The sequence below is a fragment of the Papilio machaon genome, chromosome 22 (genome assembly GCF_912999745.1).
Source record: "Papilio machaon chromosome 22, ilPapMach1.1, whole genome shotgun sequence".
Classification (NCBI taxonomy): Eukaryota; Metazoa; Arthropoda; class Insecta; order Lepidoptera; family Papilionidae; genus Papilio; species Papilio machaon.
Genome location: NC_060007.1, coordinates 4,505,216 through 4,522,370, shown reverse-complemented (window position 1 = coordinate 4,522,370; position 17,155 = coordinate 4,505,216). Strand labels below are relative to the sequence as shown.

The window sequence follows — 17,155 nt, the reverse complement described above, 5'->3', positions numbered from 1 at the left end:
AATAATTTCAAAGTACAGAATAAACAATATTTTTAAACCATGATAAAGATATTTCTACTAAAAAGGTTGTCATTTACGCTCTTAATATATCGGCGGGAATAAAAAATAGTTTGAATATAAGATGATTTAATTAAATGATTCAAAATATTGTGATCGTCCATCTCTCAACATAGTTCCCAATTATAAAGTTAATAAATCGCTTGATAATATATGCAATAAATATTTAAATTCCAGATTAATGGTAAAATAGCTAATTTTTTTAGTTCGAATTTTGCGACCCTTTCTTTCAAAAGTTGAAAAATTACATTCAGGGAAAAAAGTTCTAAAGAATCTATCAATGTATTTAAATATTTACAGCGAATAGAAGTATATTCAGTAATTGATGGATATATTATTGGATTGTACTTGTAAATCTTTACGATTTTGACTCGAACTTGTATTACGCGTGGACCGCAAGAGGGCTTTATTTCTTAGTCAGTCTAAAAATGTCGTTTAGCGGCGAGTAAGTCGTCCGAGATGGGATAGCGTTGTAGGCAAACGATGGTTGGGCATCCGCACGAAGTATCACAACACCTGCAAATGTATTACAATAAATTCAAGAGCGTTAGAAGACGTGAGAATTTCTGATGAAACGAAATGCAGGCGCACATTTTCTCACAATGAACGTGGCACTCTCTCAGCATATTATTCTTACTTATTCGCTTAGGGCTTTTTCCAGATTAAAAATAATTGTTGATTACCTGATGGGTTCACCTTCACCTTAATCTTGGTCTGCGGGGACAGCACGCCGTAGTCCACGTCCTCGTACAAGTCCTGTAAATAGAATTACATTTGAATATTCATGACATGATTTACGATTACTATTACGTGTAATTCCTATAATACCTCTTTCTTAACTAGTGATTTTGTCAAGAGATTTCAGGTCAAATTCTTTTTTCTCAAATTAATTTCCTCCTGAAAATATTACTGAATAGGTAGCAGTGCATCAGATCAAATGCTTGTTCGTCAACTTTTAAGCCTCATCTTCCATATAAATATGTGTTACCTCGAGTCTGTATCCCGCTGGGTTGTTGAGGCCGAGCTCGCGCAGTGTGACGGCGACGTCGGAAGGTGTGCCATCAGTCCGACGGTTGAGGAACGCCACCGCGTAAGAGTAATGTTGACCCTGGATGGGCACGATAGGCCGCGACCAGATTTCGATACCGCGATGCTGAGGAAGTAATATGAACATGAATGAATATAAACATTCAATAAACCCTAATGAAATCTGAATGACACCACCTTATGAAATTGGTCTCAGAAAAGATCAGAATAAAATAACCAAGGTCAAAGAATGTCATTAGTTCATATTACAGCATATTCAAGACGTATGATACATAAAAACTTTTACATTTATTTATTTGATCAAGCAATCCAAAAAGCCTGTATTTTCTACTAAAAAAACTAGACAACTAAAATTGGGGATTGGATTACCTTGTATATTCTTCTACCCTGTATCCCGAGTGGGTCCTGGTCAACTTCTATAATCTTCCTGTTCTGCAGGATGGCCTTGTACTCGGGCCTGATGGTACGCAGGTCCACGCTCATGAGCAGCGGCGCTGCGAGAATCGCCCAGATCGCAAACTGAGTCTTACTCTGCTCGTATGATAGACCGAAGTTGCCTATGATCAGCTGCGAATTGAAATTATAGATATTTATTGATCAGATTGTCTATTAATAAGGCTATCACAGAGGTTTTTGTTCTTAGGAAGAGCAGATCTTTCCGATTAGAGGTTAGTCAGTTCATCGCTATCGATGTCCTTTGATAGGCGAAACAGTTGGACAGAAAAAGATTCAATGAAATGTACTAACTCATTCAACTTTGTGGTTATTTTGTAAACATCGACATCTACTCAATTTCTATTTTAAATAGGGTCGATACCTCTTCTGTCGGGCTATTAAAATTACCATGTCAGGGTCGTTCCAGTGTCCAGGACCAGCGTTAGGCACGATCACGTCCTGGTGGTTTCCGTAGTAGTCTATAATAGACTCGACGGACGCCCAGGAGTCCTGGATGTCGTCAAAATTACGCCACAGATTGCAGTGCTCGATTATCGACGTGAAGTTGGGCTGGGAATTAGAAATCACATTTTATTACTAAATAATGACATTGATGTAATTACTGCTGCATTGCTAAACTTGACATATATAAAAATCCATTAGATGGGGCAGTCATTTTCAAAGAGAAGGGCTAGATGACGTTATCGTTGTCTACAAGAATCGCTAGATGGTGTTGTCGTTACAAAAAAACTATTACTAAGATGGCGTCATCATTAGTTTTTCCCTCTTTACTTCGTAGAAGCCATTGAACAGGAGTCGGCAACTGAACTACGGTGTAATGAGTGTGACCTGACCTGTATCCCAGCGTATATTTGGTAGACTGGCCAGCTGCACGAGTACACCATCTGACGGCCGGTGAGGTTAAGCTCGCGGCCAAACGCGGGGTAGCCGTGGTCCATGTCCGCAGGTAGCGCGTAGCATCCGTCCAACTTTACATAGTCGACGTCCCAAGCCGCGAATGTCGCCGCATCTGAGAACAACATAGAAAATACAGATTATAAACGACCCCTTAAGATTATCCACACTATCATTGAATTTCTGACAGTTAACCTTTTGTTAATCGTAGCTTAACATAATTTAGATTGCTAGAATATCCGTAATTAATCTGGGAATGATTAAATTGCTTACTTGGTACATACGTCGATTAAATTGTTAACTTTACACGTCTTTCGGAAACTGGGAAACAATGGACAAAATCGTAACATAAATTGTTCTCTATTCAACCAATCATTCTAATGTTTGCCCAGATGTTTGTAATATTAAGAGTACAAAACTTCATGAAATAATCAAACACTTTCAAATATTTATTTATCAGTCTTATAATCTGTATTTTCGATGAGTAACCATAAATATTACTCAACATAACATCTTAACTGTTGTTCAATGTAGTCTACATTTTGCGCAATACCCATTGAATAACATAATGTTAAACATATTCCAAAATTGAAATAGCCCATTAAATATTCGTGCAGCATAAAAGGCAATTAGAGTCTGAGTCGTCCATTGGCATTCCTACGGCCGTCACGGAAAGCGGATCAATTGCTACCCATCAAACAAGTTGCATAAGTCTCGCACGTGTCTAGTAACCACTGTGGTAACTTATCAGTTTATTTCACTTTTAAAACATAGTACTTTTTTCGCCACTAAATGCTTAGAAATGAATAAAACACAATGGATTAGCAATTATAACAAAAATATGATTAATTGAATTGAAAAACTTAAATTAACTGACACACTCAGTGCAGAATAATGATTACTTTATACTTTGTGTCGGTTAATGTGTGCGTCTTGCAAAGGGACCAAATATAAAAACATACCGTGTCAAACAACAATTGTATGACTCGTAAATGTAATAAACAATCCGACTACAAAATAATTGATGATCAATTATGTTAACGATGCTTCCTTAACGCTATTTGTTATTGTAATCCAACATATTCACGCTATTTCCTTTCTACGGGCTAACTGAAGCATGGAAAAGGTATAATGAATTTAACGTAATATCTTACGTTGAATTTATATATTTCATATGTTCAATAAGTTTTAATTTATATTACGTAGACTATGTTATAAAATATTAGATAATTTTATAATATAATGATATCGAATTAAGGTCGTGGCTTAGTTATTTAATATGTTATATCGTTGAATTTAACGGAAACTAGCTTTTACCCGCGACTCCGTCCGCGCGGAATAAAAAAATCCTTAAAAATTATCCTATGTCCGTTTCCTGGTTCTAAGCTACCTGCTCACCAATTTTCAGGCAAATCGATTCAGCCGTTCTTGAGTTATAAATAGTGTAACTAACACGACTTTCTTTTATATATATAAGATGAGAAATTACATGTACAGATTTCACAGAAAGACAATAACTTTTACTGTCTATGGATTTATTATAGAAATTTTCAGTGTTTTATGAATAATATAAAGATGTCTGTTTCTAATTTGTAGTTATATCCTTGTAAAGCTAAAACTGTTTCTATAGGTTTGGAATGGACGTTAATTCTTGAGTTCAAACTATTAATGTAAATACAAAGTAAATTTACCTCCGGCAAGATGGCCGACAACGCCCGGATATCCGGCACATGTGAAGTTGCCATAGTCTTCGTATATTCCGAATTTCAGACCTTTGCTGTGAACCTGAAACCAATACGCGATATAAATTAGTTGTATTGAATTTAAAAAAAAACATTTGACGACTATTATACTGGGAATAAAAAAGGCTGGTTGTCTGCTCCAAAATATAAGCTGTAATCTCTGCTTATCCTTTTTGGTTACGAGAGTAAATGTTTTTATTAGTAAGTTTTATAAGTAAATTTAAAATGAATCTTTTATAGTAGATTATTCCAAAGTGTCTAAAGGGATCTGGATGAAATTTGGCACAGAAATACTCAATAAATTACCCAAGCCGAGGTAAAAGCAATGCAATAAATACATCCTGTTTTTAGAGTATTATAACTATGTATCTATATCACCTTGTTACTCTTATTTACTTGTTATACCATTGTCCAATTTTTGAGCGTAATTGCAAAAAATTGTACAATTATCTTTTGTCAGTTCGTAAAATTATTACACCTAGCATGATGATTACTAGTTATTACATGCTAAAAACGTCTCCGGTTGTCGAGGGCAAATAGTTTACGTTAATTGTAAATTAGGGGACTCAAATATGAAAAAAACACGATACAAAAACGGGTAATTGTTCGGGGCATGCCCGAAATCATAGATTAAGTAACGTCAGACGGATTTGATCTATGAGAGTATACGAGACGATTGTCTATTGTTTGATAACCGGTTTTTTTTTGCAAAGCGTAATAGATTAAAAATCAGATTTTTATCTGTGATCATTACAGTAATGCTATAAACTAGGGCTGACAAGTTACGTGTGAATTCGTAAGCTGACATCATTGAAAGGTAATATTGCACAAACAACCGTGTTACCCTAATACGGTACACAAAGAATCGACTTATAAGTATGGTATGTTTTATCTTTGATTCAATAGTCATGATACCTTATGTAACTTTAGGGTTTGTATGCAATTACATCTGATAAATGTAAAATAACACTGTGCATTTTCAGTAATATCTGGGTTATTATAAATCTATATTCACCAAAATGCACAGAAATAATGTAAGTTCCGTTTTTTTCTTGTTTTTATTTTCAAAAAATATTTAACAAATAATTTGTGGCAGCCCTAAAAGCGGCACGAGTCGCTCCCATTTCTTGGTCCAAGGTCATGTATTTCGTAAGCCAACGAACAAAAGTGAAGTCGTGTGTATTTTTAATGCTCATTCAGTAATAGGATTATCTAATTTTTATACAAAACAAAATAAAATACCAAAACGGCAATATTATAATTTTAGAATTTTAAATATTTCTGTTCTCTATATTTCCATAGTAAAATGTTGGTGTAAACGTCAACGTCTTTAATTTATAATACATCGAATCACATCATTAATATTTCCTTCCTTACTTTCTTTGCGGAATACATTTTACTTCCAGTCTCAAGACGGCTTGGTCGCATCATCAACATTAGTGTGGGTCAATCATTATACATTCATTATACTACTAATTTAACCCATCCAACTAGAAAAAAAACTTTGTGGATACTAATTCAAACGAGTAAACATTTTTCTTTATTTAAATCAAAACTAAACTAATAAATTTTCCACCGAATCTGAAGTAACAGTGCAAAAAAAAGTTTGCAATTCAACGATGCGTACTATTCGCTCGTCGACGTTATACTTACGTAACAAAATAATTGCTTACTTATTACAAGTAACTGGGACATTGAAAAACACGACTGACGTATTCCCATTTTATTATTGATGAACGTTAATACTAGCGCTAGTTTCGCGCGGTGACGTGGGAAAACTAGTTATTGCATCGCCATTTTGAAATCAAAATTCATGTGACATTATAACCATCTTGATGGCTTCCTCGGTTTTCTCTTTTTCCAATAAACAGGGCTTAACGAATTGAACAAAGATTGTCAATAAATCGTAATTTGACCAAATTTTTCGTAACTTGCACTTCATAAAATTTTGTTTTTGGGCAGTATTTCTAAGGCAGCAAAATAAAGTTCATAACTAAGATAATAATTTGTCTATCTACAGAAAGTACAAGTAGACTATGAGAGGTGATAAAAAACTAAAACAACACACATTAACAATTTAAACATAATTCTTTAATTTTAACATGAGAGATAAAAACATATTTTCGTCTTAATGTTTACGTACAACCCTATTGCCAATAAAACGGAGTGCAAGTCCTTCGTAATCCTTAGCGTATTGACGACTTCCGGCGAACGCAAGTTGTTGCAACAACCGTAAACCATTCCCAGCTCATAAAACGATTTAATATTAGAATATATTTGCACATGAATATTTACGTTCAATATTAATGTTTTAACATCCGTTGATAAACTTAATCACATGTATTAAATATGTACGTTAACATTTACATATGGAACATTATGTAAAAGCTCTAATTGCTATATTTAGAGTTGCCATATTAAATCTAACGCTATGGATTCCCCTAACGACTAATAAAACAATGTTAATTTAAAAAACTAGTATAATACTAGCGACTCCGTCCGCGAGGCATTAAAAGAAACTTAATAAGCAGCCTATGTGTTCGTCCAGACTATGTTCTACATCTATGCTAAATTTCATCATGATCCGTTGACCTGTTCCGGAGATACCTTCAAACAAACATCCATCCATCTATCTAAATATTCGCATTTATAATATTAGTAAGAAGTAAGATATAATATAATATTAGTGTTATACGCACATTTTTTTAGTCCTTTTGTAAAATAATAGCAGCCTTTCTTTTACAAAGTCTAATATCAGTTACACACGAGAAACATAAAGCTGCCACCACAATAGGGCGAGTCGTTTCGCGATCTGTCGCAAACTGCAAGGCGAACGCGTGGGAACCGCACCCGACACCGCCCGCGAAGGTCGACCGAGATATATAGATACCGGCTGTCAGTCTGTATTGTTGTTTGTTTATTGTTGAATAGTTCACATGAAGGGCCCTAGTGTGTCGACACTGTTACAAACGAGATCGCAATTCTTTTGCGAGGTTTGCTTGGAAGTGTAATTGGTGCAGTTCATGATGAATAGGCCTGTTGTTTTTAAACTAAACGATTTTTCTGACAACAAATACACTGTGGTTTATTGCGGTCAAGCACTACTTTGTCATTCATTGTTGTAAAAATAAGTTAAAAAAGATAAGGAGTAAAGAGGGAGCGAGAGAAAGAGCATAGTTTGACTTGGTTCTGTGAGCTACGAAATGTTTTGTTGCAACACAACAAATGCACACTTATTTTCTAATAAAAAAGGCTTCACTTCGATTCTGTTTCGCTTTCGCTGCAGTGTACGTTAGACCTTAGACTGGATCATGTTTGTTAGTTAGAATAAAAATTCATAACTTGGTGAATAAATTTACTTTCCGTCAAACATAATTCATTTACCAAATATAAAGAAAACATTTGATCACTCCCACGTAGACATCCAATCGAATTTAGTTAACAACCATAGTGACCTCAATATAAGACGAATACATATGTAACGACTTATTTTAAAATGTATACCTAAGCTTTTATTAAGGTCAAATATCTGTGTAATTTGCAACGGCATTAATTCGTGCAGGATATTGTTTTAAAGTAGCAGGAAGTTGTGTTGTAATAATAGATTATGTATCCGGTAGATTGCTTAATCAATTAGTCGCGGAATCTACAAATCTCAATGATTATTTTCCTATGACTAAGTTTAAACTAAGCGATAAAAGGGAAATATATTCCTTCTTTTAATTTTATAGTTGCGTTTTTTATGAAAGCTTTTTTAAATCTTTTACATGTAAAGCAATATACGAGTAATTAAAAACATATATTATGTTACAGATAGTGAATACTATAACGCAATATTATGTCAAAAATAATGAGAAGTGTTGAACTTCAAAGGTTCTAAAAGGGGATCTAAAAGGAATCCAAAGTCTGATAAATATGATGATGCCAAAGAGACTTCGTATTAAAAATGTATAAATATTCAACTTACATTTACTTTGATGTTTTATACAAAAAGATTCAAAGTTTCTGTCACAGTATATCTGTTATGCCGACATTGAGATCGGGCGGTACTTTGTAACGGATTTGCATATGCGGATCTTTGACATGACACGATGAATATTTATGGACGATTGTTCAACTACGCAGAAATATGTTTGTTTTGTATTGTTTATAGCTTTTATACGTATATTTTAATTCTTTGGTATTGTCTTTAAGCTAGAGGAAAGATTGAGTTTATGGATACATCGTGTGAAAGTGGATATGTAAATAAGACAGCAATCTTGAATGGATGGATGGATGATTGTTTGTTTGAAGGTATCTCCGGAACGGCTCAACGGATCTTGATGAAATTTGGCACAGATTTAGAACATAGTCTGGAAGAATACATAGGTTATTTATCAAGGTTCTTTCTTTTTAATTACGTGCTGACGGAGTCGCCGGCGACGGCTAGTTTCAGGTATAGCTAATATTATCCGCGCTAACGTTTCTTTGTACCATAATATTAACTATTTGATCTACTTGAATATCCCTCGTTAAATTATGGAACCCAAAATATACAAAAACATTAGTTTAACAATTTTATGTTCTATTGAAAGATTATATTAAGTATTCGTTTATATATTACTAGCTGTGCCCGCGACTTCGTCCGCGTGAAATACTATTTTGGGTAGCATTTTTTTTGAGCTAATTATTTTATTTAACCAACGTGCTATGCTTTGATGTATGTAGAAGAACATAGAAAGAGGTGTGCCCGGACCGCGCCAAATGTAGGTCCTGGGTCTCAGCCTACCCCTCTGGGTTACGGGTCGAGAATTATGTTGTTGTTGTTTTTTTTACTTAAACTTATAAAAAATGCCAAAAAATATTAAACTTACAAAATATTCACATAAACATCTTCCCACACAAACTTTCATCCCCTATTCCGTTTTGTTACATTGCAACCTTGAGGGTAAAACTTTTACAAATTTCAAATTTATTTATATCAAATCAGCAGCCTAAAAAATAAGTTTAAAGCTTCTAACTGTAAAAATGACGATACTTCCATACAAATTTCCGCCCTCACTTTCAGCCACTTATAACCCTTTTTTCGCGTTAAAAAGTAGGCTTTGTACTTCCTCAGGCTCTAGACTAAATATTGGTAAGGGTAACATCAAAACATATTAAACAAAACATTCACCAAAACCTTACATATTGCCAAACAAAATTTCATCCCCTGTTGTTATTTAGCACCCTTGGGGGTAAAATTTTACAAAAATTTAATTTCATATTTATCTTTATCAAATTAGCAGCCTTGAAAATAAGTTTCAACCTTCTACCTGTAAAAATGACGATAATTCCATACAAACTTTCACCCCCACTTTCAACCCCTTCAAACCCCTTTTTCGCGTTAAAATGTAGACTACGTCTTTCCTCAGGCTCTAGACTAAATATTGGTAAGGGTTACAGCAAAGCATATTAAACAAAACATTCACCAAAACCGAATATATTGCCAAACAAAATTTCATCCCCTATTGTTATTTAGCACCCTTGGGGGTAAATTCTTTCAAAAATTTAATTTCATATTTATTTATTATATATAGAATTAGCAACCTCAAAAATAAGTTTCAAGCTTCCAACTGTAAAAATGACGATAATTCCATACAAACTTTCACCCCCACGTTCAACCCCTTGCAAACCCTTTTTCGCGATAAAATGTGCCCTATGTCCATCCTCAGGCTCTAGACTAAATATTGGTAAGGGTAATAGCAAAACATATTAAAGAAAACATTCAACAAAACCGAATATATTGCCAAACAAAATTTCATCCCCTATTGTTATTTAGCACCCTTGGGGGTAAATTTTTTCAAAAATTTAATTTCATATTTATTTATATAGAATTAGCAACCTCAAAAATAAGTTTCAAGCTGCCAACTGTAAAAATGACGATAATTCCATACAAACTTTCACCCCCACGTTCAACCCCTTGCAAACCCTTTTTCGCGATAAAATGTGCCCTATGTCCATCCTCAGGCTCTAGACTAAATATTGGTAAGGGTAATAGCAAAACATATTAAAGAAAACATTCAACAAAACCGAATATATTGCCAAACAAAATTTCATCCCCTATTGTTATTTAGCACCCTTGGGGGTAAAATTTTTCCAAAAATTTAATTTCATATTTATCTTTATCAAATTAGCCTTGAAAATAAGTTTCAATCTTCTACCTGTAAAAATGACGATAATTCCATACAAACTTTCACCCCCACTTTCAACCCCTTACAACCCCTTTTTCGCGTTAAAATGTAGCCTATGTCCATCCTCAGGCTCTAGACTATCTGTGTACAAAATTTCATTTAAATCGGTTCAGTAGTTTTTGCGTGAAAGCGAGACAGACAGACAGACAGACAGACAGACAGACAGACAGAGTTACTTTCGCATTTATAATATTAGTAAGGATTTTCCAATTTTGAAAAATGAATCTTTCAATAAAGTCTTAGAAAGGATGGAAACGAATGAACATAGTTTGACGTTTCTAGGTCAAAAAATGTATCCCAATCTACTTGTATACTTATTACGTAATCGTAATTTTGTACAAGTAGGTCAAGTACAAGACAAGTATAAATTAACACATGCAAATCTCCGATATCATGCTGTGAGGAAAGTTGTGAAAACGTCGAGCGATCTAAATTCAATTTCATAGTTTGAAATTAAAAGAATTCGAGATAACTTTCGAAATGGGGAAAGGTCAAGAGTGAAAAAATGAAAAGTAATCAATTGAGTTAAGCAGAAACTTTAATTATTATACTTATATAATATTATAAATGCGAAAGTTTAGATGGAAGGATGGATGGATGGATGGATGTTTGTTAGAAGGTATCTCCGGAACGGCTCAACGGATCTTAATGAAGTTTGACACAGATATAGTACATAGTGTGGAAGGACACGTACTTAATAAGTTTTTCTTAACTCCGCGCGGACGGAATCCCGAGCGACCGCTAGTACAACCACATATCTACGACCAATTTAACATTTAACCATATTATACTTACTAAAAACATGATTTTCTACTCCTTAGAAGGATGTCTTTTTGGTGCAAAAAAAAGATTCAAGACAATTGTTTTTCCGAGACACATAAAAGACAAGCAAAAAGTGAAATAAGTACCAATTTTTGTTACCAATATTTGATTTCCGTTCTCATTTTGTATAAAAACTGAGATTTTGCCTATATTTCATATATTATTACTGTGCCTGCCGAAAAAAAAGCATAAATCATGTTGTCTTCTGTTTTATTATCGAAGAAAAACACTGTGATCACAATATTATTAGATTTTGTTACTGTTTTGATAATAAAAACTGACATACAGCCTGTATTTTCATTAAAATTTAATTATATTAAGGCCACGTCAACTGGCAAGTAATACCGGTTCTTGTTAATATTGATTTACTTGTAAATATTGCACAACGCGTGGTTTATTGAGAGCGCCATATTTTCATGTATTGAGGTTAAATTTGTACACAAGGATTAGTTTTCATTCGATTGACATTTGTGTGTAAATATGGTAACTTCGGTCTGATAGTGATGACTTGCAGGTTGTTATATTTAAAGTCAAATTTTGCTGTCAAAACCTCTATATTAGTCATATAATTCTTTAAATATATACTTTTATAAATGCAAATGTTTAAAAGAGACAGATGGATGTTTGTTTACAGGTATCTCCGGAATGGCTCAACGGATTTTGATGAAATTTGGAACAGATGTACAACATAGTCTAGAAGAACACATAGACTACTTTTTAAGTTTTTTTTAAATTTCGTGTGGACGGAGTCGCGGGCGATAGCTAGTATAACTATATGCTCAAAGGTATCATTGTTATTTTTTTATAATAATAATTTAAGAAAATGACAAATAATTGAATTTATACATTTTATTAGTTTTTTGCTTTGGCATTCGGTAAATATAAAATTCTAGTTTCCAACTTGGCACACCTCAGTGACCTGAGCAAAGTTTGTCAACCTAGAATTCCGAAACCAATCACCGTTTTATTCAAATTAAGTAGTATAGGAATCTTAACGGTGCGGTCTCTTAGATTTGCAGCTTGCAGATGACATAAATAATGCCAATTATTCTAATAATATTGAAAAAGCATAATTAATGTAAATTTGGGCAGTAAAAAAGGTAGATATATTATCTTATCTCTAGAATAGCCCTTAGAATAAAAAGTACAAGGTGAATGACGGCAATTCCTGTTAGCCACGCGCAGGCGCTTTGCCGATGTCTCCCTTTCCCACCAACACCTTCCGCGATCCGCGCTCATTTGCTTAGTCCTGTCGGTTAATACGTGACGCCATTTTAGTATCGGCAAAGCTTCTAAGCACAAGTAATATAGTTTTAAATTCACAATTATAAGACGCAGTGTTTAATGTAAAAATCTTCAAATCTGGTTAAATTCATTTAACTAGCAACATTGACTTAACAACCCGTTTTTATTATTAAAAGTAAAATGAGGGTGGATAAAAAAAAAAATCAGATTTGACGTTTAGTGATTAAGCAAAATTGTTCGCTCGCTGTTTATTTCAAATAAATTTTTGAGTTAAAAGTGTAGTTATTAACATGTTTGGTCCTTCTAGAACCGGAATGTGAAAGTGTAATAAGTGTAAAAAACAATAGTGTAAAAGGCTAAGTGCTAATTACTGCGAGTTGGTAAGATTAGACTGTAAATATATACTTTGATTTCGTGCACCGGTGAAAACCTTTATGAACTATTTCACAAACTTGGACATTTAAACAGTGTGTAATTAATTTGGACTAATGATCCTTGGACTATAATAATATTTAGAAAGTGATTTGGACTAATACAATTACATTACATGAACATTTGTGATTAAAACTTTGGTTATTAAAAACTGCTTATTTATATAATCGCATATTCGCCAGATATATATAACTAGTGATTTTACTTTACGTTATTTGAGTATATACGGGAAAGTGGACATTATTATTTTGTAGTGAATTCGCGTCATAAACGTAAACAATGGCTCAACTTTGTGAATCACAAAAAACGTTATCGGAACGTATTTTTAAGTTACAAAGTAATACTAAAAAGACGTCTAAATCAAGATACACACTTGGCTATCTACAAGCACGGTTAGAAACATTAGAAAGTTATTGGTCTAAGTATCAAACTCAATATGAGATGATTAAATCAACGGTTACGAAAACTGAACTGGAGCAGTTACAATTTAATGCCGAAAGTCTATACGAGACAACTGAAGACATATATCTAGAATTTAAGGGATTATTAAAGGATTATTTATTGGAATTTTCGAAAGGTCAAGGTCAATCACAATCAAATAATACTACGCAGAGTTATTTAGCAACAAATGATGGCGAGACCACCCCGATTAGAACTAAATTACCTCCTTTATCGATTCCAAAGTTCGCCGGTAATTATAACGACTGGACAAGTTTTAAAGATTTGTTTAAGGCTCTCGTACATGACAACGTGCATCTAACAACGATTGAAAAACATCATTATTTAAAAACGAGTTTATCGGGAGAGGCTGAACAACTTCTAAAACATTTTGCACTCACGGAGGCTAATTACGATAAGGCTTGGAGCACACTTGAGAGTAGATATAATAACAAACGTATGATTGTCACTACAATAATTAGCCGCCTTTTAAATCAAAAGAAGATGAATACAGAATGTTTTAAAAGCTTAAAGGAAATTTTAGATACTACGAAGGAATGTTTGAATTCTCTTGATAATCTCGGCGTGGATACCTCCACATGGGATGCAATTGTTGTGCATTTAGTTGTATCCAAATTGGACTTAGAAACACACAAACAATGGGAACAGTCACTTGGGTCATCTCAAGACATACCCACATTTACCATTTTATCATTATTTTTAGAAAATCGTTTCCGTTCCATGGAGATGGTAAATGTTACCCACAAAAAAGACCAACCGCAGAAAAAGGACTTAGTTAAAAATTATACAAACCAGAAACCCACAAATATGAAGTCATTTGTCACAGAAGTAAGCAGCGAATGCACTTATTGCTCAAAAAACCATTTTATTTGCCATTGTAAAGAATTCGCCGCATTAGATCTTCCTCAACGTCAGGATTTTATTAAGAAGAATGGCATTTGTTTTAATTGCCTTGTAAAGGGTCACTCCGTTAATGCGTGTAGACAGAGCACCACCTGTAGAAAATGTAGTCGACGACATCACACTCTGTTGCACTTCACAAACCCTAACAAGACCACATCAGTGCCAGAAAACGATGCAGCAACACCCAGTACACCTGAAACAAGTCAAACCACATCAACCGTCGTTTACAAGACTGAGGTTGACAGCGACAGTGAGGAAGTAATATTGGCAACCGCACGAATTGCAGTTAAGTCGAGGAACGGCGACACGATAGTCTTGAGAGCACTGATTGATCCGTGCTCGCAATCAAACTTTGTTACTGAAGCGGCAGCTCAACTGCTTAATCTCGAGCGCACTTCAATCAGCGGGAAAATTACTGGCATCTCATCTATACCGCTGACAACCAAGTCACAAGTTACGTTGAACTTTCATGCTATAAGAAATCCATCACACATGATCACAGCTAAGGCGTACGTCCTTAGACGAATAAATTCAAGATTACCATCACAAGAGCTCCCATCAGATACCTGGCCTTCTTCTGAGATTTCAGATCTTGCGGATCCACACTTTCACAAGCCAGGATCTATCGATGTGCTTTTAGGTGCAGTTGTATATGCGCATATTATTCTTGACGGAATAATAAAACGCAATGAGTCTCTGGTCGCTTTGAACTCAAGATTGGGCTGGCTGGTAAGCGGCGAAGTGGCGCAGTCTGGCCATCAGTCACACAAAGTAGTTGTTATGCACACACAAGTCGAAGTTGATCAGTTGCTACGTCAGTTTTGGGAGATCAATGAAGATTCACCAAACGCGAAGCCTCTGTCAAAAGCTGAAAGGCAGTGTGAAGAGCATTTTAAGAAAACTCACACTCGAAACACTGACGGTCGATATGAGGTTCGCCTACCCTTCAAGGACGAAGACGCTCCAAATTTAGGCAACTCCAGACAACTTGCTTTGAAGCGCTTACATCAGATGGAGAATAAGTTTAAGCGAATACCCGAATTTCACGAAGAATACTGCAAGTTCATGAGGCAATATGAGTCACTCGGTCACATGGAGATAGTACCTGAAATAGAGAAGAAGAATAGAGCTTATTACTTACCACATCATGCTATTCTTCGTGCTTCGAGCCTCACTACAAAGTTGCGCGTAGTTTTTGACGGAAGCACTAAACCTGTAGACGGAAACTCACTTAACGATGAGTTACTCATCGGCCCCCCGCTGCAACAAGATATACGAGCTTTAGTAACACGGTGGAGACAACATAAGTACTGCCTAGTAGCTGATATACAACAAATGTACCGACAGATACTTATCTCAAAGCAAGACACTGATTACCAGAGAATCTTGTGGCGCGAGTCATCGGAAGACCCGATCAGAGAGTATCGGTTACTTACCGTCACATATGGCAGTTCATGTGCTCCATATCTTGCTATCAGGACACTTCATCAACTTGCAGAGGACGAACGTGGAGAGTTTCCTGAAGCTGAACTTCTAAAAACTGATCTCTATATGGACGATTTGATGACGGGCTCATCTACAGAAGAAGACACTCAACGGCTTCAACGTCGCTTAACTGAACTGTTTAAACGTGGCGGTTTTCTTCTTCATAAGTGGTCGTCCAATAGTGAAACGGTTTTAAATGAGATTCCCGATTCGAAAAAAGCGTTAAAAGGTTCAGTGAATATTAAAATGGATGATTCGGTGAAAGCTCTGGGCATAGCCTGGAAACCACAAAGTGATATATTAGAACTGGTAGTTAACTTACCTCGTGACAACGACGTTGTTACAAAACGAAGTGTGCTATCTGCGATAGCTAAAACGTTTGACCCTCTGGGTTGGCTAGCACCTTGCGTGGTTGTTTTAAAAATATTTATGCAGAAGTTGTGGCTAGCCGGCCTGGACTGGGACTCTGAACTTCCTGAAGACCTGAAAACTGAATGGCAGAAGTACCTGACTAATTTTGAACACATGCAGGCCATTCAGCTTCCACGTTGGTTAGGGATTGCAAATAATGTAAAAATTGAATTGCACGGCTATTGTGACGCCTCTTGCGCCGCTTACGCTGCGGTTATTTACATCAGAGTCATCACGGACAATGAGATAAAAGTAAGTCTGGTCGCAGCCAAAACAAAGGTCGCTCCCGTTAAACAGATCTCATTGCCACGTCTTGAACTTTGTGGGGCAGTCCTGTTGTCTAAATTGATAATATATGTCAAATCTAGTCTAAATATTGATAATAATTGTGTATTTGCTTGGACAGATTCCACAATAGTTTTGGCTTGGTTGCGTAAAACTCCAAATACTTGGAAGCCATTTGTTGGTAATCGCACTACCGAAATCTTGAATGTTACGAATAGTAGTCAATGGCATCATATTAAGTCTGCGGATAACCCCGCGGACTGCGCCTCACGCGGTATCAGTCCTGACGAGCTAATGCAGTCAAAACTATGGTGGGAAGGTCCAGCCTTTCTTCGCGAGTCTGTTGAGATTTGTTACCCTAATTTCAATATACCTGAAACCACAGTCGAAGCAAAACCGAGAGCAAAAGTCAGTTACTTATGCACCTCTGAACCCAATGCATGTACCATGTACCTTAATAGATACTCAAATCTACTAAGACTTATACGTGTGACAGCCTATTGCTTTCGATTTTTTCGACTATGTAAAGATAAGGTTCTCAAAAGGAACGATAACATAAAACTGACATATCTCACTACTGACGAAATAAAAAATGCATTAAAAACTTGCATTCGAATGTCACAGTCTGTTTACTTTGAAAGTGAAATAGTATTGTTATCACAAAGCAAACCTATCCCAAAAAATAGTAATCTTTTACCTTTGAAT

At 35.3% G+C, this 17,155-nt stretch overlaps 1 protein-coding gene across 1 annotated transcript in view; it reads right to left on the bottom strand.

Moving 5' to 3' along the window:
• Positions 1-214: 214 nt before the first annotated feature.
• LOC106720851 (alpha-N-acetylgalactosaminidase) overlaps positions 215-17,155 on the bottom strand; it is a 48,967-nt gene continuing 32,026 nt past the window's right edge. Inside the window, exons 4-10 of the mRNA XM_045683484.1 lie at positions 4,146-4,239; positions 2,394-2,569; positions 1,948-2,109; positions 1,474-1,671; positions 1,046-1,210; positions 741-813; positions 215-573 (exon numbers count right to left, since the gene is read on the bottom strand). Of these exons, the coding sequence (XP_045539440.1) occupies positions 464-573; positions 741-813; positions 1,046-1,210; positions 1,474-1,671; positions 1,948-2,109; positions 2,394-2,569; positions 4,146-4,239 (978 nt within the window). The 3' untranslated portion in view covers positions 215-463. The remainder of the gene's footprint in view (positions 574-740; positions 814-1,045; positions 1,211-1,473; positions 1,672-1,947; positions 2,110-2,393; positions 2,570-4,145; positions 4,240-17,155) is intronic.